We start from the raw sequence: 23863 nt of genomic DNA, 5'->3' as shown, positions 1-23863 counted from the left end.
GCTCACGCCCCCGAAAATGCAGCCGGGTGCCCCTGCCTGAGCATCGGCTCTGCGGGGGCTGCAGCACAGCCCTGCCCCGCCGGGGGACGAGGCGCCCGGTCCCTCCTGCTCCGGGCTGGCTTTGGTTCATCCCCGCGTTACGTGCGGGTTTGGGCGGTCGGCCGTGGCCTTCCTCCTCAGGTCCCCCTTCCCTGCGCTCCGCGTCTGCTGCCAGGCTGCTGTGTCAGGAGAAAGTGGGCTCGGAAGTTGCCAGAAATGAAGCGGTCGTTGTCAGCGGGGAGCGTTGGGGTGCGCAGGGCCCGCGGCTGAGCCTCTGCGAGGTGGAGGGCTGTGGGCCTGGAGGCTGGGGCTCGGCACCCCCGTCTGCCACGGCCCGGGGCTGCCCCTGGGCGAGTTACCGCACCGCAGCCAGCAGCGCAATCCCCGCACCTGGCCTAGCACTTCGCAACGTAAACGTTGAGGTGTTAAAGAAAGGGTCATGCTTAATGCATAATTTCTTAAATCCTGAAGGTGTGCTTCAGTGACATCACCTCCAAAGAGAGGTCCTGGTGCAGGGGAGCCCTCTTTGGGTTCACTACCTGAAGGTGACTGTGCAAAGCTGCTTGCAGATGAGCAAAGCAAGGAGAAAATTAAGCAAATAATTGGGTCAAAACTGTAATTATCATAAATGTTTGGAAGGTGCTTCAGCTTTTTTTGGCAGCTTCCATTTTACTGTATGCCGTTGGCCACCCTGAGCTAGAGGATTGCTGTTAGGGCTGAACTGAGAGAACCCCCCACAGAAGAAAGTCCAGGTGCCAGGGGAAATTACAAGTAGTTATTCAGGAGGTGGCATTTTTCCCGCTTCACTGGTTTGTTACCTAGATGTTAAAGCACTGATGTGGCACTGCGTAATTATATGTGAAAAATATTGCAATTGTCAGTGTTTTGTTTAGGGGTCCATCATTACTACAAATTTAGGTATCAGTGAAATGCTGGAGCATTTCTTGCAGGCCTGGCTAAAAGTCTGTGTGTGTCAGATGACATGCAGATTTGCAATTTTCCTTCTTACAGTTATATTGAACTCTGGTAATAAAAATAAGCTGTAGTAACCAAATGCCCTTCTAAGTTCAAACTTAGGGGTAGGAGTCAGTTGCTTTTTTTTTTACAGTTCTTTAATAACAATATTTTTCTTCACTGGTTCTAAATTAATGTTACAGGTGGCTAATGAGCGGTTTCATTGTTCCTAGCATTGGTCACATTGCAGGAGAAATTAGAAGATTTATGTCTCTTGCCCTCCTGCAAGCTGTTCTGAAGTTTAATGATTCATGCTAATAACGTGCATTATATTTTGATTTGCACCTTAAAGGAAAGTCCCTTTTAAAAGAACTGCCAGAAGGAAATCTGAAACTGCTGACCATGTTTGCTACCTCCTAGTGTTTAATTCCATTCTGTAACTCTTGTGGTGTCATATATATATGACCAATGTAGAAATGAATACCACCATATATATGTATATATATACACACACACTGTAGGCGTAGAATTGCGTCTGTATGCCTTCAGTAAAAGCTTCGTTCTGATTTATAAGATTTCTTCAGGTTGCATGAGTATTATAAATTGTGCTGGGGCACATTGCTTCATATTTATAGACCTATCATTCTGATATTCCCAATAAAAGAAACTGTAGTTATTCTTTACCCTTTAATGAATAAAGCAAAAAAATGTAGTCTCTGTAACACAACGTTTTCCTTGAGTACGAACAGCTGGATTTTGTGTGTAGAGATTTTGTGTGTAATTGTGTAAGCATCGTTAGATGAATGACCAGAGACCAGGTCCTTCAGCCTTAGTTTCTCTTTATGTTCTTAGCTCAAGGAATCTTAATTTCTCTTCTGGAAAGTGGAATAACTTTCTCAGGAGAGAGAGAACAAGCTCGTGCATACTTGGCACTCAGGCTGTCAAGAAGAGAAGGGTGGTTTCCCAGCCTCCTCATGGGGGTAAGAAAGGAGGTTTGGGCCCAAGTCTCCCACGTTCTGGATGTTATCACATGTTCTCACACATCTTGGGCATCCTTCCGTCATCAGCTTTGTTCTGAATGAAAACTGCAGTTAATCCATTTCGTGCACAGCTATCAGGCTGGCTTTACGTAAGCATGCTGTATCAGGCCACCAGGGAACAGGTACAGGGAAAGCAAAACTGGAACTGACAAATCTCATTTCTTGAAAACAACCTATTCATGCATGTCTTTCTGGGTAGAACTGAGTGCCTGATTGCAGAAAACACTCAACATCAATCACATACTCACAGTTGTACAGTAACAGCCCCAGCCTGTAGTTAAGGTACTGGCTTTTTGCTGTGAAGGTTTTGCATTTCTACAAAATTGTTTCAAATACAAATCTGAAATATTATTAGGTGGTAGATTTTCAAATACAGATGTATGGTGGGACAAGCCAGGGATATGCTGGTGCCTAAAGAAATTAAAAATTCCAGTTCACTACTGAGAGGGGTACTTTTTTGGTAGTGGAGTGAAAAATATCGAGTCATATTTCTAGGTGGAGTGGCAGAAAGTGCCTGAATGGAAATTTGCCCATGTGGTGATGTTAATAACACTCATATCCAGAATGCCTATCCAGCCTCTCTGAAAGGTGTTTTAGATAACTGTGCTATATTAATGTGATGTTTTGAGAAGCCTGCATGTCTGATGAAATATCCTGAGCTGCTTAATTCTGTGATAGCTTGTGTATTTGAAAAAAACACACCACTGTCTTGGATGTAACATGGATGCTGGCTTCATTCTTTTGCAACCTCTCTCATGCCAACTGATCCTGGATGCTGCCTCTTTCTCTTCCTACATAAGAGTTCCAGCAAAGAAGCAAGCTGGCATTGAGAAGATAGTGAGGGAGAGTTCCTGAACATAGTTCTTATTTCTTTGCCTGATCATTCTTTGGTCAGTTTGTGAGAGGTCTTATTTTTTTGTGCCTATCTTGACCAGTACTGGCTGATTAATAGTGTCTTAAATGATCTACTAATTAACATTGTTGCAATGGCATCCCAAATAATTTGTAAATCCTTTTGTTTGATTTCAGCAGGGAAGAACTATTGTTGCTTTAGCTGAGGGATCATTTTTTATTCAAAGGTCCAAACCAGGCATGACACTGACTCCAGCACTGGATTGAACATGATGACTCTTAGTTCGAGAGCATCCAGTCCCCAGTTAATATCAGAGTCATTTTCTTTGGAGTTGGTGTAGTTATGAAGTAAAATCTGTTGCTCTTACAATTTCAGAGGACTCCAAGAGAGGCTGAGGAGTGTATTTTGGAGCTCTCATTTAGCAATACAGTCTGAAGAGGGATAGGCCAGGAGACCAGGCTGCAACATGTCAGGTAGATGATATCAAGGTCAGCACATTCACAAATGGGAATATTGTCTGGTCCCAAACACAGGGTTTACACAGACTTTTTTCTTCTCCCATCTCTTTAGCTGGAAGCTTTCTCCATTATCTACTTTCAAAGAATTTTTCTGAGAAGGGAAACTAGCGAACTGTATGGCACTGTCCGTAGTGACAGTGACGACTGCAGTGGCAGTTTCAGAGCTCACACATGCTGACTGACCAGCCAGTGCACTGGAGATGTGCTGTCTGGAAAACCAGCTGCCACCTGTGTGTTGTAGTTATGCAGTATATGAAAGATATACTTTATGCAAATACAAAAGGCCTGCCTTTCCCTCCAGAGAGCACTGATGTAGTGCTCTCTTTCTTACATAACTGCTGGCTTTCAGAAGAGTTACAAGAATTTAACCTATTTTTGAAACATGTGCTTGTCTTTTAAATTTGATGGCAGTCTGTCAAAATTGTGGAGTATTAGGGACCTGATCACACAAACACATACATTCCTTCGAAAAATAGACTAAATTGATTACCACTGAAAGGAACTAAGTTAACTTGAACAAATACCCTAGGCTACGTGGTACGTGGCACTGATGTAATGACTCATATGACATTTCTGTTTTCTTTCAGGTTGTGCCAAGGAATAAGCCGAGAAAAAGCTTTTTGTATCCTAGCATGGCAAATGAAGAAGATGATCCAATTATACAAGAGGTAAAAGTGCAGTGATTGTACATGAGACTTTTTTTTTTTTAATTATCATAGTTCCCAGTGTTCTTACATTGCTGAAACAATGTGTCACCAACATCAGGGGTTGTCTTATAACAAATGACTTGCTCTGTGCAAGGAAATACTTTGTGTGGGCTGAGTATATGGGTCATGGTAGTTACTTTGCCGTAGTGGTGTCCATGTTGGCAGATTTGAGCTCAGGTTTTTTATCCTTCGTTATCTTTCCATGTCAGAAGAGGAACACAGGTGGAGAACTTGCTTCTACCACTGTGTGTTTCCAGTGACTTTACTGCATGACTGAGAGCTGTAAAAAATTGGAATTACTTTGCTGAGTTAGTATCTGTTAAATACGAAGCTAAGATGTTTCATGCCTTCTGCTAAAACAAGCAGTTGTATTCTGATTCTGGACTTCTTTAAAGGACTGCTGTGTCCCAAAGAATAGCCACAGTGTCCTGTTCACTTTATGTCTGAATTTACACAGCAGTACAAGAAAGGGCAAGCTTATGAGAAGGAGCTATCTGAAGGTATTTGGAAGTATCTACAGGTATCTAAAATGGCAGCTTCTGTGTGTGATATTCATGAAACATCTGTGGATTTTTGGTGCTGGTGGCAAAATGCTAATGCTGAATCAGATTTGGGATGTGGGTGTCTCTTGTCTAATTTATAAAGATTTTATGACAGAATACTAGTAGTGAAGTTACCTTTTAGTCATACTGCCAAAGAGAAAACTTCCTCCTCTTTCTATAATTGGGATAACAGGTTCACTTCAGCCTCTTGGAAAAAAATTTTCCTCTTGCATTTCAGGTTTGTTTGCCAAGTTTCCTTAGAGAGAAAGAACACAGCTAGAGCCACTGTCTGTCTGCATAGTGGATTCTTTTTGTTTGTTTTTTAAAACAGCCAACTGCAGAATTTCATGTCAAAATCAACAGAGGAGATCTTTAACAAGAGAGTCATGAATGTGTTTTCTGGTAGAGTTTGTAATGAAAAGCTAGTATTGTCACTATTTTAGCTCTAGGGATTCTACTTTTCTCTGAGGCTCTATCAATTACAGCTGGCATCCAATAAAAGTTGTTTTGCTTTTTAGATTGATGTGTTCCTGGCCAGAAGTCTACTGGAGAAGCTGTATCTGTTTCAGGTATTTCAGTTAACTTTTATGCAGTGATTGTTTAAAATAAATTCAAAGCACAGTAACTTTTCTTACTGCTTCAGCCTGCCAAGGTGTTGGATATAGGCAAGCCTGTTTGGGTCTCAGTCAGTTGAAATACTTGTTACTAAATCCTGGCTAAGTGAGGAATGGTCTTTTATGGCACAGACTTGTCATTAAATCACTACATTTAACCATCCTAAGGGAGTGCTTTTAGTAGATTATATCTTTTTATTGTGGTTTGGATAAATCTGCGGTCTCTTGGCAATCTTCTGTCATCACTGATTTCTGCCATCTTTACTAAACAAACTTTTCTTTAGGACTGGCCGTATTTAAAACATCATCAGTATTCATAAATCAGTGAGAGTCATCAGAAGAGCCCCCTTATGTTGTGGCAATAAAACTAACTACTGATTGAAGGTGGAAATATGTTAGGAAGGTAGAGGTCTGTTTTCCATTGTGCCACTGAATTTCTCTAATCATTTTATCCTCGTGATTCACTTTTGCCATCTGCAAAATGGGAAGTCCTTGGAGGCTCTTGGATGAAATGTTCATTCTAAACCAGTGATGCCCATTGTCAAGCCCACTGCCTCCTGTACAGATCCTCTGCATGGCACATGCCAGCTGAGCATGGCTGGAGACAGCCGGCCATGCTGGACCAGGCCGTGCAGCCTTGCCTCTGGGATACCCGCCCTTGCTCCGTGTCAGGAGTGACCACTGGTTAGTGATGGGGCCTGTGGGTGTTCTGGAGAAGTGGCAGCTCTGAGCAGGATGCTGCTATGGCTGGAAGACTTCCTTTGGATACCACACTGTCCTCTCAGCATTCCCCAGAGGTTCAGAAGAGAGACCCACATGGCTAAACCTGGGTCTGGTGTCCTGTAGCTGCATGTGGCCCGTGTCCTGTAAGCTGATGCTACTTGTGTAAACCTGAAAATATTTTTCTTTCAGCTAATAACTCTCCAGGGAGTTAATGCTGAGGAATGGGGGTTTAATTGCTTCTAATGCTTCCTTTTTTTTGCTGAACTAATGTGTGGTACCATTTTCCTGTGTTAAAGTTTACTGTGGCATGTGAGGATCAAGAAGAGGGTTGTGTAGTGATGAAAGCAGAGGACTGGGGGGAAAGCATCAGGCTTTCTATGTCATACTCCCAAATCCCCTGATGACTCAAAAATGAGCCCAGTCATTTCTTTTCTTGATGTCTTGGATCCATCTGGCAAGTGGATCTACGCGTGAGAGGACAGGGAACATTGATTTATTTTATGTGGAGTTCTTTGATCTTTAAATGAAGAGGGGTTTATGAAATGGATTTGTTTTCCAGTATCCTATTCGTCCAGCTTCCATGACGTATGATGATGTTACACATTTATCAGCGAAGATAAAACCAAAGCAACAGAAGGTTGGTCATCATTTGAGTCCAGTCTGTAAAAGTCATTTTATGTTGTGCAGAGTGTACTTATGAAAAGCACATGGTGCTATCAGGCTGTTATAACTATGCAGCTACTTGCAGGACCAGATCTCTGTGCTTGGAGGTATGAGGGAGTCTTTTGTTGTGTCTGTAAAGTACAGTCTAGAATAAGGGTAATTTATAAAGAGAGGAATTAAAATCATGATAGAAATGCCACTTTTTTAATAAAGAGTCACTCAAGGAAACATAGTTAATAATGCTAATTCAGTCTGTAGGTGCTTATGCTAATACAACTTCATTTTAAAGGTCTTTACAATATTCAGAGAAGGGTTGAGCTTTGCAGGCATGCTCTGTCTTTCAGTGTCAGTGTGGGTCTTGATTTCTCTCTTGCCTGGCTGTGCATCATCAGCAGGCCTTGTGAAACCAGTGTGGTTGTATCAGTGGTGAAAGTATAGCCAAAGCCAGACTGATGACACTTTCTTGCAAATGTATCCCAAAACTGTGGCTATGATTTTAAAATGCCTTATTTAAAAAATGCAGCAGTAGATGTCTGTGATACTAGGATCTTGTCCTGGGAAATGGCTAAGGAGAGTGCTTGCGTGAACTTTGGAGTTTGGATGCATGGTGTGTTCAGGAAGTCTACTAAAATTAGCAAGCATTTGCATTGTAAGCCCTGTGCAGACTTGTAAATCTGCCATCTCATCCAGGGACTTTTAACTAGTTCAGTCTATGAGTAATGTAAAGGGGAAAAAAATGAGTCAATAGCTGTGATATATGGATTTATAAGGACTTTGGCACACCCTGAGGAAGAATATATGCTGTATTGTTATAGTATATAAAGAGAAGTGCTATGCAGGAAAACACTTAGTTTTTAACATTTGTCTGAAGTTTGAAGTTTGAGATGGGGAATAGTCCTCCTTGTAACTAAAAGCTTGGAGCTTGTTTCTGTGCTTCAACCAGTGTAAATCAGAAATAACTATGAAGTCAGTGGTAAGTGCTGCAGTGTCAATCTTACCTGAATTGAGGCCTTTGCCTCTGAAGAGAACACAGTTACTATATACTGCTTGGTACCCAGGATAGAAGGAAACATACCTTTAATTTGAGAGATTCTGAGTGGATCCTCACTGCTGGGGATATTGCTTGTTTACTTGATAAGTAAACTAGACTGGTAATGTAGTGGAAGGTATCCAACAATGCAAAGGTGTATTTCAAGGCTGCCTAAATAACTAATTTCTCTGCACCTGTTAAATTATATGGGAGTTTATAGATCTCTATCTTATTGTTAAGTGTCCCCATCCTACAAAACCCCAGATATAAGCTCAGCTCGGTGCGTGGTATTTGCCCTGTGGATTTGAATGATGCTGCTTATGTATTTAAATTTGCTGTAAACCTATGGAAATGTTAGCAAGTGTGAGATTGAATTTTAACTGATAAGTTTGGGGTTCTGCCATGGTAATTAGCTGTCTTTCATATTTTTTAGGTCGAACTTGAAATGGCCATTGATACTTTGAATCCTAACTACTGTCGCAGCAAGGGAGAACAGATTGCTCTCAATGTAGATGGCACATGTACAGATGAAACAAGTACCTATTCCTCGTAGGTGTCCTCTTTGCCTTCATTCCCTTCCTGTGGTGAGCATAGATATATGTATGTCCACTAGACCTTCAGGGAAAAGTGAGAACCAAGTGGCTGTACAGTCTCAGGGGGTGCTTTGGACACTTATATAGCAAGTATTCTTTGAAGTGACCTATGTGTTTTGGTGTGCTTCATGAATTCTGAATTGAAAACAGAAGGATGAGTATATATATTTACTGCAGTTGTTAATATTCCATTTATGCCACATTGCCTGTAGAATATAATCTCACAGTATTCATCTATCTGCAGGAAGCTGATGGACAAGCAAACTTTCTGCTCTTCGCAAGCTGCGAATAATGTTTCCCGCTATGCAGCTGCTGTTTATAAAAAAGGTAAGTTTCTTTTCCTTACCCCTCATGTCAGTGAAACACGCTCATTTCAGGGTTAAAATAAGTCCTGTTTGGGGTTTTTTTTTCAGACTAGGTTTTGACTGATGCATCTTTAAAGAAAGGAAAATTTTTCTGTATCAGTGTCCCCAGAGTCCTTGAGAAGGTCTAGCAAAATTATAAATAATATATAAGAACGCTGTGGGTTTGTAGATACCTCCAGGATCTTGAACAGTGCATGATGGCCTGAAATAATACACATTTGTAGCATAAATTTATCATTGTTATTTATATTACTATCTCCGTCTAATTGTGTCTGTCTCATTTTCCTATTCAACACTTTTTCAACTCTTATTCCCTAATGCCATCACAGAGTTTTGGTCTGATGATCATTTGAAATGAAAATATGTGGATTGCCTTAGTGATGACTGTTTTACTAGGATTCTCCTGAACTGTAGGCCAGATCTGAGCCAGAATGTGGCTCTGTACAAGATCTGGTTTCAGCACAGAAAGAATAGTAACAGAAATAGGTCTTGGTCTTTCATACTCCTTTGAAATCCTGAGCACTGGATGAATTTTTCACTTCAATCCCTTTTTACGTTTTACCATATTAAATATTTATGTTCAATTGAAGCTGTGCCCTTACAGAGATAGGAAGATAATGAAAAGTGCTGTCCTTGTGCAGTGGAAGAAAACAATTTAACCAAGGTTAATTCTCTTTTTCAGGTGAACTTCACCTCACTCCACTACATGGAATTCTTCAGCTGAGGCCAAGCTTCACCTACTTGGACAAGGCTGATGCAAAACACCGAGAAAGAGAAGCTGCTAATGAAGGTAAATACTCCATGAGTTGTATTTTCTTTTGGGAGGTGAAATAAAAGTTCTCTCCTATTGATAAGTCATTATATTCTGAAGGTGTTTATTGTAACATACTGATTATAAGGCCATTTCTCAGATTGTTTCACTGATGTTATTTTCAGTGTAGCTGCATAAATGGTTTTGCAGGCACGGTGTGGGGGATTGGCAGCGGGATGGGAGGTGGTGGGTAGTGTCCAAGGGCAGCATTAGGGAGTGTGTCACCACTGCTGCTGAAAAGTTGCACTGGAGGGCTCGTGGGAGAGCTATCATAGGAGCAGTGTGGTGCTGTCGTACGTTGCAGTTAGGCAAGCTGGAATTGAACCCATGGTTTCTGCTTGCTTTCTGCACGTGCCCCCAAACAGTGACAGATTGGCTTTGGCTCTTTTACTGCAGCGGTGTGTTTACTCTTGTGTATTTTGGCAGGTGGTGATTCATCCCAGGATGAAGCTGAAGATGATGTTAAGCAAATTACTGTATGTCCAAATTTTCTTTTTATGATAGTACAGGCAGCAGTTCACAAGAACGCATGACAGTTCACACCCAAATAAAAGGACAGGAAACCTCAGCTAGTCCTGATGATCCTGGGCTTGGGAGGGGGGGAAGCAAGATGGACTTGCCCTTGTTGCACAAGCATAAAAATGGCACTGGCAGCAAGAGGTGATTCATTTGAGCTACAGCCCCTAGCTTCTGTTACTTACATACCAAATAAGTAATGCAGGTGTTTTGTTTCAAGGGTTTGGGGGCTGTATTGAATGATGTGCAAATCATGTAGGTACGGTTCTCCCGCCCTGAGACCGAACAAGCTCGTCAACGACGTGTTCAGTCCTATGAGTTCCTGCAGAAGAGACAAGCAGAAGAGCACTGGGTTCATCTACACTATTATGGCTTGAAGGTTGGTGTGTACTGACTACTGAGGAGGCTGTCTGGGCCTGAAGGATCAGCCAGATCTAGAACTGATTTTAAATCTGGGCCCGTGGAAATCAGGGAATCATCAAAAAATAATGAAGAAAAGTAGGCCTGTAGCTTGAACAGACCCTGCAGTGATCTCTATTTCCACCGCTGGATAATGCTTTGTGGTCTTCATGCTGGAAAAGGTTTAAAACTGAGAGTTGGGCAAACATAAGGGGTGATCTGTGTACAAGAATCACTCAGGTCTTTGATTTATGAACTACACTTTGTGAAAGACTTGGGGAACCCAGTCAGCTGAGTGTCTGTCAGAAATCCTGTTTGTCTGACCCACATGCATGTCAGTCAGGAGATTTTGGAGTCACAGCAACAGAAATGTTCCCACATCACATGAGCATTGTTCAAGAAAGTGAAAGCAGAACATCAGCTAGTGAGGTGGAACACTTGAGTGATGCAGTAATGACAGGGTGGTCACGGTTTGGAATGAGGAATCCAGCTCTCTGGCATTTTGTATGTTTTCAGTATGCGGTAGTGACTCTTGCTTTTTTCCATATCTCCAGGATAGCCGTTCTGAACATGAGCGCCAGTATTTATTTAGTCAGGGTCATGGCCTTGCTGAAAACACGGAATTAATTAAATCTCCCAGGTAATGGTTTAATGGTCTCCTACAGAAATTGCAGTAATTTGTTTGGATTGTTTTCAGAGTAATAAGCAGATATATTATTTAAAAGGCTGCTCTTTGATTATTCTCTTCATTATAAACGTTGAATTGTTTAAAAAAATACAGAAACTAACCTTCAGCTTAATCGGGTTGCTTTCTTTCTTTCCCTGTAGTCTGACGTTAAAACCAGTTGTTTTCACTTGGGATTGAGGCCTCTTGTATGTTACCGCAACCCTGCATTATTGGGACTGCAAATATTCTAAAGGAAAAGTAAAACAAAAGCTCCTTCTTGTTAAATTAAAACTCTAAAGCCAATAATTTCCGTTGTTAGCAAATCCTATAAAAATTTCTTTGGTGATTTGTGAGAGACACCTGAAACTTGTTTGGTTTCTTGGTGACTGCAGCTATACAGGAATCTTCCCATGGTGCAGTCAATACTAAGGCTTTGCTATAATCTGATACAACCATGGCCCAAGTAATAGGAAAGTGGCACACTCCCTCTCTGTTTAATGCTGTGGGTGAGTTTTTCTTAACATTTAACACCTCAGTGAAACGATACTAGGTGTTCTGAGAAGTCTTTTGGAGCTGATTCGTTCCTCCCAGACACTGTTAATTACATGGGTGGAAAAGACTTTTTGCTTGTTGCTGGCCTGATTCTCTCTGTCTACAGGACTTCACATGAGCCCTCTTACTGCTGTGTCAGAGCACCTGTGTTTAATGTGTTACCCTTGCACTTCCTCTGTTTGGACACCTCTTCTGTCCAGAAGAGTTTGGATTCTGACTCCCATTTACTTCATACCTTCTCTTTGGGCAGTTGAGTGTCAGTAGCTTTTACTAGTCCTGAATTTACAGAGGAAGATGGGAGAGGAAAGGAGAGAGCTTTCTTTTGAGGCTAATGTTTGTTTTGTAGATTCACACAAGTAGGATTGCTCTAAGCAAGGAATAACTGTACTTGGGAAGTCCCAAGACAAGCATTTTAAGGATATTTTTTCTTTTCTTCTAGTGAATATTTAATGATGCTGATGCCTCCAAGCATAGAGGAAGAGAAGTAAGTGTTTGTATAGAATGTTCAAAGTCCATATTGGCTGGATGCTCTTTTTCATGGGCTGCAAATCTGCTTGTTTATCTGCAGTGACAAACCAGTGGCTCCAAGCAATGTGCTTTCTATGGCCCAGCTGAGAACTTTACCCCTTGCTGATCAGATTAAGATCCTGATGAAGAACGGTTTGTAGCTTTTATAATACATTTGCACTTTACTTTGTGACTTCTAATTGCCTGAGATAAGGTACTTTTTCTAGTAGTACCAGTTCTGTCACCCCACCAGACAGCCTGCCTGGCACTCTGATTCTGTGAAGAATCCAAATCCCGAACCTTTCCTTAAGAAGACCTGCTGTGCAGAGAAGAGCAATAACAGCAGATCTGACTGCTGATTTGTATGTTTGCAGTCAATTTACTCTTAGAATAATTTCTAATCTGATGATAGCTTTCTGCAGGTATCTCCTGGAATGTGGGGTGTGAGGATGAATCATAAATTGAAGGTTAATGCAACAAGCTGCATTTTCTGGGAAGATGCAGAAATGCATTTGGCACTTTCTGGTGAGATTTCAGTAATAGACACTTTCATGAGTGTCATCTAGGAATTTTGTCACTTCAGAGTTACTCTCTGATGAGAGCAGATCCTGAGGACTTTGCCTCAGGAGCTTCCTGTCTCATCAGGTATCTCTTGTTTCCAGATGTTGACAAAGGCATAGACTTTTTAAAAAAAAAATTATTAACGCATTAATTTGGGACCAGATAAGCTAATCAACTTCGATGCAACACCAGCAGGTTATTTTTAGAACTGATGACGACTATAGCGCAGGGGGGACTTAGTAGAATTTAGGTTTTGAGTTTTTTCCAGCGTTGACCATGAACTTCAACATAAATCATAGTATCCTAGATTTATAAATCTATGTCTGTATTATGTACATTGAAGAAATGTGGTGTGTATTTTGCCTTTCAGTGAAAGTCATGCCATTTGCAAATCTGATGAGTTTGCTCGGCTCTGGGACTGACTCTACAGCAGTTCTCCGCTGTATACAGCAGGTGGCAATGCTGGTCCAGGGAAACTGGGTGGTGAAGAGGTATGGATCGTCTTTGTTACTGGGACATGGTTTTCTGCTTTAAGGAGAGAATTGGAACAATGGATTTTATATACTTATTTTCCTTATGTACCAAAGTAGCCATGTTCTTAACTCACAGTACTGTAAAATCATGATTTAATATTTGGTGCTTTTTAGTGCAGTCAGATATCCCAAAATTCAAAGGGTTGATGCTGAAGGATAATATCTTAGTACCTACCCCATCTAAAATTATGGCTGAGCAGTGATGTAATCTGTATTTTAATTTATGTCAGGTTTTTGATGTTGTCCTTGTTCATGTTCTTTTGTGAGAGGACTGTTCTGAACTCTCCCAGAGGTTAGCGTCAAATCTAAACACAGAAAATGAAACCAATGTCAGCTATAGTATTTTTTAGCTAAATTCAGTCAAAGAAAGATCTTTGTGCCGTCACCTTGCTGTTCATCAGGGGATGCTGCTCTTGTCAGCTGAAAACTACCCTCTAGAAGGCATTACCTGCTCAATAAATCAAGCGTGGGGTACTGAGTGTACTGCATGAAATGGATTCTGTATCCTTCTCCTGTTAATAGGATAAAGCATCCCACTGGGAATTGAAGCCTAAAGCGCAGTATGATTTTTTTTTCACCTGGGTGGAGCACTGCATGCGGAGAATTCTAGTCTCTGGAATAGCTCTGTGTGTTAAGATGAGTGGCACCAGCTACCAGTCCAAGTCTGTTAGCAGGATGTGTTTCAGCTATTGTGGTACAGACCTGTATTAGCAACGTCAACAGTTCTTACAGCAGCCCTTGCTGTCCCTCCAGCCATTCCAGAAGGAAGCTGGAAGCAAGTTGAAAGACAGTATGTTAGCATTCAGATTGTTTTTATGTTATATCTGATTCTTTGCTATTTGTCAGAGGAGGACGTTTATATCTCTAGTAGATGTGGCGTGTTTGTGATGGTTGGGCACAGAGCAGCACATGCACACATCAGAGCTTTAAATGGAGAGGGAACCCTTTTCTTTGGCCTGGGTAGGATCAAGATCATGAACCTGGATTGCCTTGAGGCTTTGGAGAGCATGCTAACAAATGTCATCCAGTCGGTCTGGCAAGCAGACAAGGGCCCAGGATGGTGTTGGTCTCAGGGCTGTTTGGTTCAAGCGTAACATTTTGTACTATTGTTCTCTTAAGCCCTTGATTGCGGGGAAGGAAATAAAAAACCCTTATGCCCATACATCAGCATTTTGGCTAAATGCTGCTTTCAGGGCTGCGTACCAGGTTAGCCTGAGCATTTCATAGGATCAATCTGGTCTTGTTTACACTGATCCAAGGGAGGATAGGCTTTGCAAGAACAAAGCAGAACTTGTACCTCTGCATGCATCTGCTAGCCACAAGGCTGTGCTTTGCTGGTGTAAGCCTTTTTGCACTAGTGTAATTGCAGTGGTGTAATTACACCAATATTAATTCCTTAATGAAAACCATGCTTTGGATAAAGGTATAATTTAACTGCAGAACAGGGAGGACGTGTTTGTTATGTTAATCTTCACTGATGCCGTTTTTCTGCAGTACCTAGTAACTAATCTATCTTCCTTTTTAATTAACAGTGATGTCCTCTATCCAAAAGATACTTCTAGTCCACATAGTGGAGTCCCTGCAGAAGTGCTCTGTAGAGGGAGAGACTTTGTTGTAAGTATAAAAGTGTTTGTTGTTTTTCAAGCAAAACACAGGTGAAGTTTCCCTGAGAAGCCATGGCATTGCAAAACTCTGCTGCTCCACTGCAGTAAGGTGTTTGCTCCAAAGAAATTATTTGTACTTTAATCCTGAAAGTGTTGTTACAAGTCTGTCATGGGAGTGTTGGTGTAGATTGACATTGTGACTGGCTGGTAGGTTCAGATCACCTGTCATTAACAATATTCATCCCTTTCTAACACATGCTGTAGAGCCACTATCACATAGCCCCCACAATGTGGGGCTTACAGAAAGCCAGGTCTGGATAATAAAGTGCTTGTTTCTCTAGATATATTTCTGTGGGCTCAGGACTGTGAGGTCTCAGGAGGGCAGTGTGGGTAAGCCTTGTGCTCCCTGAGCATGCACTATTGATCTTTAAAAAGGACTTTATTCTCCAGAGCTGCTAATCAGTGAAAGAACTTTGTTCCCAGGCACCTTTTGTCAGCAGTAGCTGCACATGGAAGTTGAAATGAATACAGGTCTTGTAAACACAGATGTAACCACAGCAGAAGGGACAACCTCTGCATTGTGTTTATTTTCGCTAACTGTGGAAAGATTAAGTTCCTAAGTGGTTCCTAAGTTCATATTCAGTTTATGGCTTCCGCCCCATCAAAGAGAAGCTGACAAGTGCATTGCTCTCATTTTTTTCAGTTAGACATGACTATTCCCCTTGTTTGCAAAGGTTGTTTATGAGATTTAGCTCTGAATAGGAGCATACTGTGCAAGAGGTTTTGGGGATATTGTGGCACTAGTGTAAGGTAAAACTGATGGTGATTGAAACTGACTTTTTATTGTGTCTTGATGTCTGCCCAGGACACTGCCACACCAAGACCTGGATTCAGGTGTGACTCAGTGACATAAGTCTTTAGGACACAGCAGATTAGGTGACACGTCGTGTGTAAAGTTCTAGGGACTAGAAATTATTATGTTCAGTTAAGTAAGCAGTAGTGTTTTAATGATTAAGATGTGAAGATAAATTATTTTCATTTGAATTATGTCAAATACAGTTTGCATGAGAAATGAATCTGTGTTGATCTTAAAGGCAAGTAATTTGCCGATGAGCTCTACAACAAGGAAAAAGTTAAAAGGTTGGAAAATAGAAAGCATCAATATTTCTGGCTTTCAGGCAAAGTGAAATGTCTGGTCATAAGGCTCAGAAATAGTACCTAATGCTGTATTACATCTGTGGAGAAAACGTGTTCTAGCTTAAAAAGTGAGCTTTATTTCTCTGTATAAGTTTGTATAAAGTAATAAGGTTAAAAAATATTTATGGCAAATATTGACTTTTAGTGTCCATCTGTTCCATGCTGTACTTTGGGGAGGGGGAAAGGTAATTTCTGTCTTTTCTGAAAGCATCTGGTTTTACCCCAGAGCCTCACACGATGAGTTTAGAGGACATGAGCACCATTTGCTCTAGTTGAGAGTAAAGGGCCTAAGGAAAAATGGCTGTCTCAGAGTTGTGTGCAAAGAGAGCTGATTGATCTACTTCCTTTGGACAGCAGCTTCTTGTACTTCAAAACAGAAATACCCTGTGCCCTGAAGTGAGCGTGGTGGTTTTGTGTGTTTGTGGGCAGAGAGAAGCTGAATCAGAGAAGGATGCACAGATGACGACATAGGACAGGAAGAAATTGACAGTAATGAGATTTTGAATTCTGCACAACATTATTAATACACACAGACTAAAAGAGGTTGTAGTCTATTTAAATGGAGACAGGAAGAAATCAAAGGTCATGTTCAGACAGCGTTCTGCCCAGGTCCTCACGTATCCTGTTAGCCTGCTCTCAGCAGCTGCCTCCCAGAGTGTTAGACCTTGGGAGCTGCTGTGCAGAGCATCTAACTTTTCCATTAACGGGACAAGTATGTGAGTGACAGGCCGTCTCGGCGTGACTGTCAGTGATTGTGGTGCGCATTGAAGAAGGGAACAGGCAGTTTCTAGTTGGCTGTGTGCTGCAGAAGGGCAAAGTCATCAACCTGTACAGGCCCCTACATTAACAGAAGTGGATGAAGAGTTTCTTTAGGTTGATGATTAGGTATGTGAGAAGCTGAGCCTCAGGTACGACTTTTGGAGTCCCAGTATCACTGCAGTGGATCTTTGTTTTTTGAAGCTAAATGGAGTTCAAGTGATTCTACATACGTTTTGTAGTCGCAGGTTCACCAAAGCAAACTGTGGACTCTTGAAGTTTTTGATAATGTGTTCATGGCCATTTGGGGACAGAAGAGGCCAGAAAGTTTTCCCACTACCTGGCTGAGAATCACCTAATTCCACATTCTTGAAAGGAACAGGGTTTCCATTTTTCTGGTAACATCATTGAACAGGGTTGTTACTACAACTTCAGTAAAGCAACTGCTTTACTGTTACTAGGTTTTTCTCCTTTGTTCCCTCCCTAGATGTGGAAGTTCACACAGGACCGCTGGGTTGTGAGAAAGGAGGTGGCAGCAGTTACAAAAGTGAGTGATTTTCTTTTTTTTTTCCTTCCTAAATCAGAAGTTGGTGATAAGTGTTGGGCATTCTCTGTAGGTTGGTAGTGGATGCTGCTGCAAGCCTTTTTTCAGGTTCACAGCATGTGCACTACAGCTGACCTACAGTATTGCTCACCAGGCATGCCTTTGCTTTGGAATAGGTTTAGATAGGTTTGGGGTTTTTTAAATGTTTCAAGCAGCTTCTACAGATACCACGACTCCACAGGATATGACTGGCCTTGTAGTTGAGCCACTGGAATGCATCTTGTCTTCTCATCTGTTTCAGTGGAACGCCAGACACAGTTTGAATTAAGCTGCCTGATAGTGCACCAAAGCAGATGAGTGCTTGTGCAGTCCACACTAGCTACTCTGGTTTGGGTGTGTTACAAAAGAGCAACTCTTCTGTCAGCATTTGCCAGTTGTCAATATTGAATAAGAGCTTTAAAGCAACTCGGGCACCTGAATATTCTGTTAAAACTAGCAAATGAATGAGAAACATTAAGTAAAGAGGACAAAAAGTAATTTCCTTAAAATGCAGTAAAATGATAAAACAGGAGTCAATTTATGCGCAGCCCACCTATTTTTGGAATGTAAGATCCAGTAGTGCTTAAAATCTGCATGTGCAGCATGTCTGACCTGCAGCTCTAAAATAAGATTAACATTGTAGAATATGCTTCTCCTCACAATAGTCTTTTCATCTCAGTTTGGAAACTCCCTTTTCTTCACAAAATATGCCATGAGCTGTTTGACTCTCAGATGATTAATCACCACAGCTCTCTGAAGTCCTGTGCTTTTAACACTATGTGAAAGTGTTGGTGCTGCAGAGGATGAGTATCTCTGACTTAGCAGGGTGTGTATTCATGAAGGTGTCCCAGGTGTACCCAATCAACCCAGCTCTTCCTGTCTCATGGAACAATGCCCATTGATGGATGGCTGCGTATGTCCTATGTAAACTGACTTCCATATTATTCTTTTTCCTTTAGCTTTGCCCAGAAGATGTGAAAGACTTCCTAGAGCACATGTCTGTGGCAAGAATAAACAAAGGTTGGGAGTTCATGCTCCCTTACGATGAAGACTTTGTTAAGAAGCATCCAGATATAGTTCAGAGGCAACATATGCTGTGGATGGGCATTCAGGCCAAGTAAATGACTTGTTTTATTTTGGGGAATAAACTAAAACCAGAGAACTATCTAGTACAAAGTTTCCATAGACATGGATAGATAATTTGATCAGTATTGCCTCAAAGGTTTCCCCTTCACAGTTACCAGGCAGTGGTGTGGTGGGGGGTGTCACTGCATCATTAAAGTAATTCCTGTTTCTTGGCTCCCTGGAGGAATTGAGTGTTCTAGCTGATGGCCAAAGCTGGCATGGCTGCATGCAGGCAGAACAGCTGAAACTATCCTGGTATATTTTATCTTTGTTTTTCAGATTAGAAAAGGTCTATAATCTCTTAAAGGAGCATTTGACACCAAAGAAACAAGAGGCACAATCAGGTAAATGGAATTGTGCTTGAATCATCTTGAAGCACATGCATCCCTCCATATTCATAATTCCTCTCTGCTTCTGAACGTGGTGGGCTCTGGTCTTGTTTAATATTTTTCCTCCTGCCATTTCCTCTTGATTATTGGAGACAGATCTTGTTCTGTACTAACATCACTGATATTGGTGTGACATAAGCTTCCTGTAGCATCCTTGTAGCAGAGCAGGGAGGATTCCTTGGCACTGGGACTCACTGTTTGATAGTGTAAAACCAGCTGGTTCTGTTACCCACTTCTTCATTTAAGGCAGCTTGTATGGTGTAAAGGCATAAGCAGCCCCTGAAGAGAGGACAGGGCCAGTGCACAAGTAATTCTCACCTCTGGGTTTGCAAGCTAATATGCATGAGGTGATTTTATTTCCCCTGATTTGCACAGGGCTCTCTGTGGTGTGGTTGAGAGCTGAGCAATTAATGAAGAATGTGTTTGGCAGGGGGCTGTAAGGAGGTGTGAAGCTGTCTCTTTTTGACATCCTTCTCCACCACGGATGCTAGTGAGAATATTAAAGTAGCTGTTCCATAATCCTAAAAGATTGTGAAAACTTGAGATTCCAGAGTTTTAACTAGGCATTTGGCTCATTGCCAGACACTGGAGCCAATGAAGAGTATAAGCAGAACTGACAAACGAGCATATGAATCCATTTCAATACCCTGTGTCTGATCTGTTTGGAAGGATTAGGTGTTGGGTTATTTGGAGAGGATTAGCGAACCGAACAGCAAAGGAGATAACAGCATGTGTGCTGTGCATGCCTTAAACGTGTGCCTTAAACACAGCACTCCCTCCTCTGGCATTGAGACTGGATTCCTCTGCTGCCAACACGCCCCTTCCTTTCACCTTTGGATAGCTGGGTGTGGAGAGGACACAGGGAAAGAAGCATGGGATTGCATGGGAAAGGACGCCCTCCTGTCCCTTTCTGCCCCTCATTGGGGAGTAATAATACTAAGAGGAGGGTCTCAGACTTTGTACTGTGCACCTCATGCTGAAAGAGTGTTCAGGTTCAATGTCAACCCCTTCACTCTGCTCACTATACCTCTAGGACATCCTCGTGCTGGCTCTGGCAGTTGCTGCAGCAGGCCCTGCCACCCACTAGATACTCCAAAAAAAAGTAAATACTTTTGGGCATTTGGATCGTGAGTAGAAATATATAAGCAGTCTATATCCTGGTTTCCTGAATTGCAGAAAAGGCCCTAGAGATTGGAAAAGTGTACTTTGTCTTTGCTTCAGGTTCCTTGACTGGAACACTCTTCCCCAAGTATCTGGCTTAAAATTGTCAACATGTTTGTCGTTAAAAAGTAAAACACTTGCTGCCCCTTCTGCCCCCACACCCCCCCAACACAGAACTAAAGTAAAATCTAATCAACAAACTGGGTTTATGCCTTAGATTTCACAAGCAGATGATGTTTCCTGCTTTTATTTCACCATGAGCCCCTTCAAGAAACATTCTGCGAGACTGGAGCCCTGATTATGGTGAGATTTATGGTATCTTTTGTTTCTTACTAGCTCATCCATTGCTGGTTTCTGGGGAGCAAAGGGTCAACATGGCTAAAGCAAAAGTCAAGCAGAACTATGGGCAGCTGGAGAAGGAGTTCCAGAAGCAAAAGGCAGAGATGAAATCAAATGACACCTCAGCCAAGATGGATGTTTCCAATATCCGCATTAAAGAGGAGCCTGTGAGTGACGAGGAGCCAATGGATACCTCGGCTTATGAGGGCATGAACAACGGCATTGTCAACGGCCTCCATGCAGAGGACTCTGCGGACTCTTTAAATGGCCACTTGCCTGGAGGCTGCCTTGACCGGGTAGCCCAAGAACTGAAGGCATTTGTGTCGTCAACATTTAAGAAACAATTTGTACTCACCCTGAGTGAGCTTAAACGGTTATTTAACCTTCACTTAGCCAGTCTGCCTCCAGGACATACGTTGTTCAGTGGCATTTCAGACAAAATGTTACAGGACATGGTGTTGGACACTGGCTGCAAACAGATTTTGGTGCCTGTAAGTATGTTTTTCCCTTGGTGTACTTTGGGGAGGAGGGATTGGGGGGGAGTTAAACAACTGAGCTGTGAAATATTTGTGTCCTGTGCTGGTGGACCGGCCGGACAGATGTTCTCTGAGTAACTGTCCAGTGTTGGTTATGTTGAAGCTGCTGGAGGTTTGTTTGGCGTCCTGCTTCTGGCAGGCCCTGCACTCTGCTTGCTTTGCTCTGTGGTACGCTGCAGAGCTTGGTTGTCTTTGGGGCTCTGTTTCCATGTCCAAGCTGTTGGGCTGCAGTGATTTGCTGTTCCAAACTGCTCCTGTTAACGTGATCTAGGGCAGTCCCAGATTCCCATCAGCTCTCCTGGAGTTGCACAAGCTCCTTCTCTCAGGGACAGGGACACAGTTGAGGGAGGAAAGGTGACATTCACTGCCTGGGAGGGGCAAGGCACACCCAGCAGAGCCCTCTGGGAAGCGACAAACCATATCTGCAGCAGGTTTCTTTGGTCAGTCCTTTTCCTCCTAGACTGTGCTGAGGTGTCTTTGTTTCTTTGTCTTTACGGAAATGACATGTGTGATTGCATGAGACAGCGGGTTTGTGTGACAGTAGATCGCTTTGGAAAGGAAAAAGAATTTGGCATCATGGGAAAGAACCTAAAAGGAAATTAATTTTACAAGACATCTGGCAGTGCTGATTGGGTTGCAACCAGAAAGAGCTTGGGAGTCAGCTGCCTTTGGGGAGAGAGGAAAAGAGACGTGTGAACTGCTCGAAAGACAGGCAAGGCAGAAAGAGCAGGAAGCAGGCAGGGTGATGAGAGCAAGCCTGGAGCATGGGACTTAAAACTCCACTAAGGAGTAAGGGTTGCTGGGGGGGGGGGGGGGGGGGGAGCGGGGAGAAATAACATGCTCAGTCATGTGCAAAATACGTGCCGTGGCACCTGGGAACTGAGTAACAGACTTGAAATGCCACTAAGGAGGCCACCGATTTAGGTGCTTTCTGCTTTCTCTCCTGACAGCTTCCAAGTCCTGGGGTAATGTTTGCCTGGAACTGCCTCTTAGTGCTGGCTAGGCTCTCCTTTGTATGCAGTGTAATGTGTGCGTTTGCTGTGCTGATGGTAAAGAGCTGAGGCATTGCTGCTCTGTCACTTGTTTGCTTTGGAAATTTGGGGATTTTAGAAATTATTTCATTCACTCTTTGCTTAAAGGCTATGAGGAATGACAGTGGGATAGTTTGGGGTTTTTTTCAAAAAGCAACCAAAATAAAATCCTCCTGAAGAGAGGTGGTTGGAAACTTCTCTCTGGAAAACCCTGTCACGGGAGACCTGCAGTGGTGTAGAAGCAGTCACAGGAGTGTCTCTTGCTCGAGGTCTGCTGTAAATTTTAGTTCTGCTGACCCAGAATTTACTGTAAAACTTGAGTTCTTGTACAGGAGCCTGTATAAGCCTGTACTGTTATCAGTAATGTAAATCATTACCCCCAAGCCTCCCCGTGATGCTCTGCACAGATGGCAAAGGTGCCAGGGCTGGTTCTACTCTTTGCATGGGTTCATACATTTTTGTATTTCTTGATTGTTCCCCTGGACAATTTTGTCAGAACTCAACGAGGACGTTAGAGCTCAGGCAAAGCCTGGAGGGTTGTTTAGTGTGGGATTTCATAGTTGCTCATTAGTTTTCTGTAATTGAAAGTGCTTTGGTGATAAAAATCAATGATCTGAGGTAATTAAAATTATGTTCTGTGGGGGGTGAAGACACTTTTGGCTTGTGTGCTGCCCTATTATAGAAGACATGTTCCTGAAAATGGCAACTGAAACCTTACCAGGAGAATGCAGGATTTATTGTAAAGCTGACCGACTGCACTCAGGGTGTGTGATAAATAATATTTGTGGGGAGCCAGAAGAGATGCCACTGTAGCTGCAGATGAAGCCGTGGGGACACCTGCACCATGCTGTGCTTGCCTGTGCTTTGTATTGTCCTCACATGGGAGGGAAAAGCACCTGAAAAGAAATAGTGAATCCTGGGTGGACACACCTGAGTGCAGTGGGCTGCTGCTGCCATCAGAGAGGGCGAGTAGAGGCATGCCGGCGCTGCGCCTGTGTCCGGAGCTTGTGCCGGCTGAGCCTGTGTCCAACCCCCGGGAAACATTTGCGCAGGAATCTGCCTCCTGAGTATCTGCACCCCTTTCCTGCAGGCTGGTGGGGGGGCTGGCTGCTTCCGGCTCCCTTCCCGTGCTCTCTGGAATGGCAAGGTTCTGCCCAAGTCTTGAGGATATTTTTGAGGCATCAGGAAATGATGTAACCGTAGCCGGCATCCTGCCCGGCTGGGGTAACAGGGGAGGAATGCAGCCCTGTGCTTACAGTGAGCCTTTTGGGCTGGTGCCAATGCCAGGCTCCTGGAGAGGTAAGCTCAACAGTTTACCTCTAGGATTATTCCATCTGATAAGTTTTTTCTGGCAGACTCAGCCCCTTTCAGTCTGGTTTAGCTATAATGCGAGGCTGCCTGGGAGTGGCTATTTTTAGGGCGTGCTCAGTGCTTGAGACACATCCCAAAGCCAAGGGCTCCTCCCCGAGAGCTTCCGTTTTAACGTGGCAGCCCTGGGGACCCGGGGCAGCAGTCCATGTCCTAAAAGCCCTGTACTAGCTCTGGCAGCTTAGAGCAGGAAGGGGCATGGGCAAATATTTTAAAGAAGGATTTTAAGGCAGTGGAGAAATGTTTCAATGTGAGGCTGGAGATATTAAGATAATGAACATAGAATGGCAAAGTGACTGCTGATGGCAAGACAGTAAAGCACTTGGACAGCAGCATGTCTCTCTTCAGAGTGGCTGATGGCATTTCTCGCTCCAGGGAATAGGCTGTATGGCAGCAGCAAGCGAGCAGGGTGCTGTTGGCAGCAGTGTTTGCAACAGTTTACAGAGTAAGGGCGGGTGGGAGGAGGAGATTCTGTGGGTTTTTCTTCCCCGTTATGTATTGTGTTGGTTTGTAAGCCATATCCTCACAGCATGGCCAGGTGAACACAGCTGCATTTCAGACCTGTGGCTGAGGCAGGGGGAGTTTGC

The 23863-nt window shown here is 42.9% G+C and overlaps 1 protein-coding gene across 2 annotated transcripts in view; it reads left to right on the top strand.

Annotated features, from left to right (window-relative positions):
• The window catches only part of POLR3E (RNA polymerase III subunit E), a 29519-nt gene that overhangs the window by 511 nt on the left and 5145 nt on the right, over positions 1 to 23863 (top strand). For both annotated transcript variants that reach the window (XM_074919843.1, XM_074919842.1), the window contains exons 2-18: positions 3992 to 4072; positions 5172 to 5222; positions 6550 to 6627; positions 8117 to 8232; positions 8521 to 8603; positions 9324 to 9431; positions 9879 to 9928; positions 10228 to 10347; positions 10922 to 11007; positions 12026 to 12070; positions 12155 to 12246; positions 13025 to 13145; positions 14720 to 14801; positions 17232 to 17291; positions 18287 to 18444; positions 18732 to 18796; positions 20339 to 20832. In XM_074919843.1, coding sequence (XP_074775944.1) covers positions 4037 to 4072; positions 5172 to 5222; positions 6550 to 6627; positions 8117 to 8232; positions 8521 to 8603; positions 9324 to 9431; positions 9879 to 9928; positions 10228 to 10347; positions 10922 to 11007; positions 12026 to 12070; positions 12155 to 12246; positions 13025 to 13145; positions 14720 to 14801; positions 17232 to 17291; positions 18287 to 18444; positions 18732 to 18796; positions 20339 to 20832 — 1845 coding nt within the window. In that variant the 5' untranslated portion in view covers positions 3992 to 4036. The remainder of the gene's footprint in view (positions 1 to 3991; positions 4073 to 5171; positions 5223 to 6549; positions 6628 to 8116; positions 8233 to 8520; positions 8604 to 9323; positions 9432 to 9878; positions 9929 to 10227; positions 10348 to 10921; positions 11008 to 12025; positions 12071 to 12154; positions 12247 to 13024; positions 13146 to 14719; positions 14802 to 17231; positions 17292 to 18286; positions 18445 to 18731; positions 18797 to 20338; positions 20833 to 23863) is intronic.

Source organism: Athene noctua, chromosome 15, assembly GCF_965140245.1.
Source record: "Athene noctua chromosome 15, bAthNoc1.hap1.1, whole genome shotgun sequence".
In the NCBI taxonomy this organism is placed as follows: Eukaryota; Metazoa; Chordata; class Aves; order Strigiformes; family Strigidae; genus Athene; species Athene noctua.
This window is presented reverse-complemented; position numbering and strand designations above follow the sequence as displayed.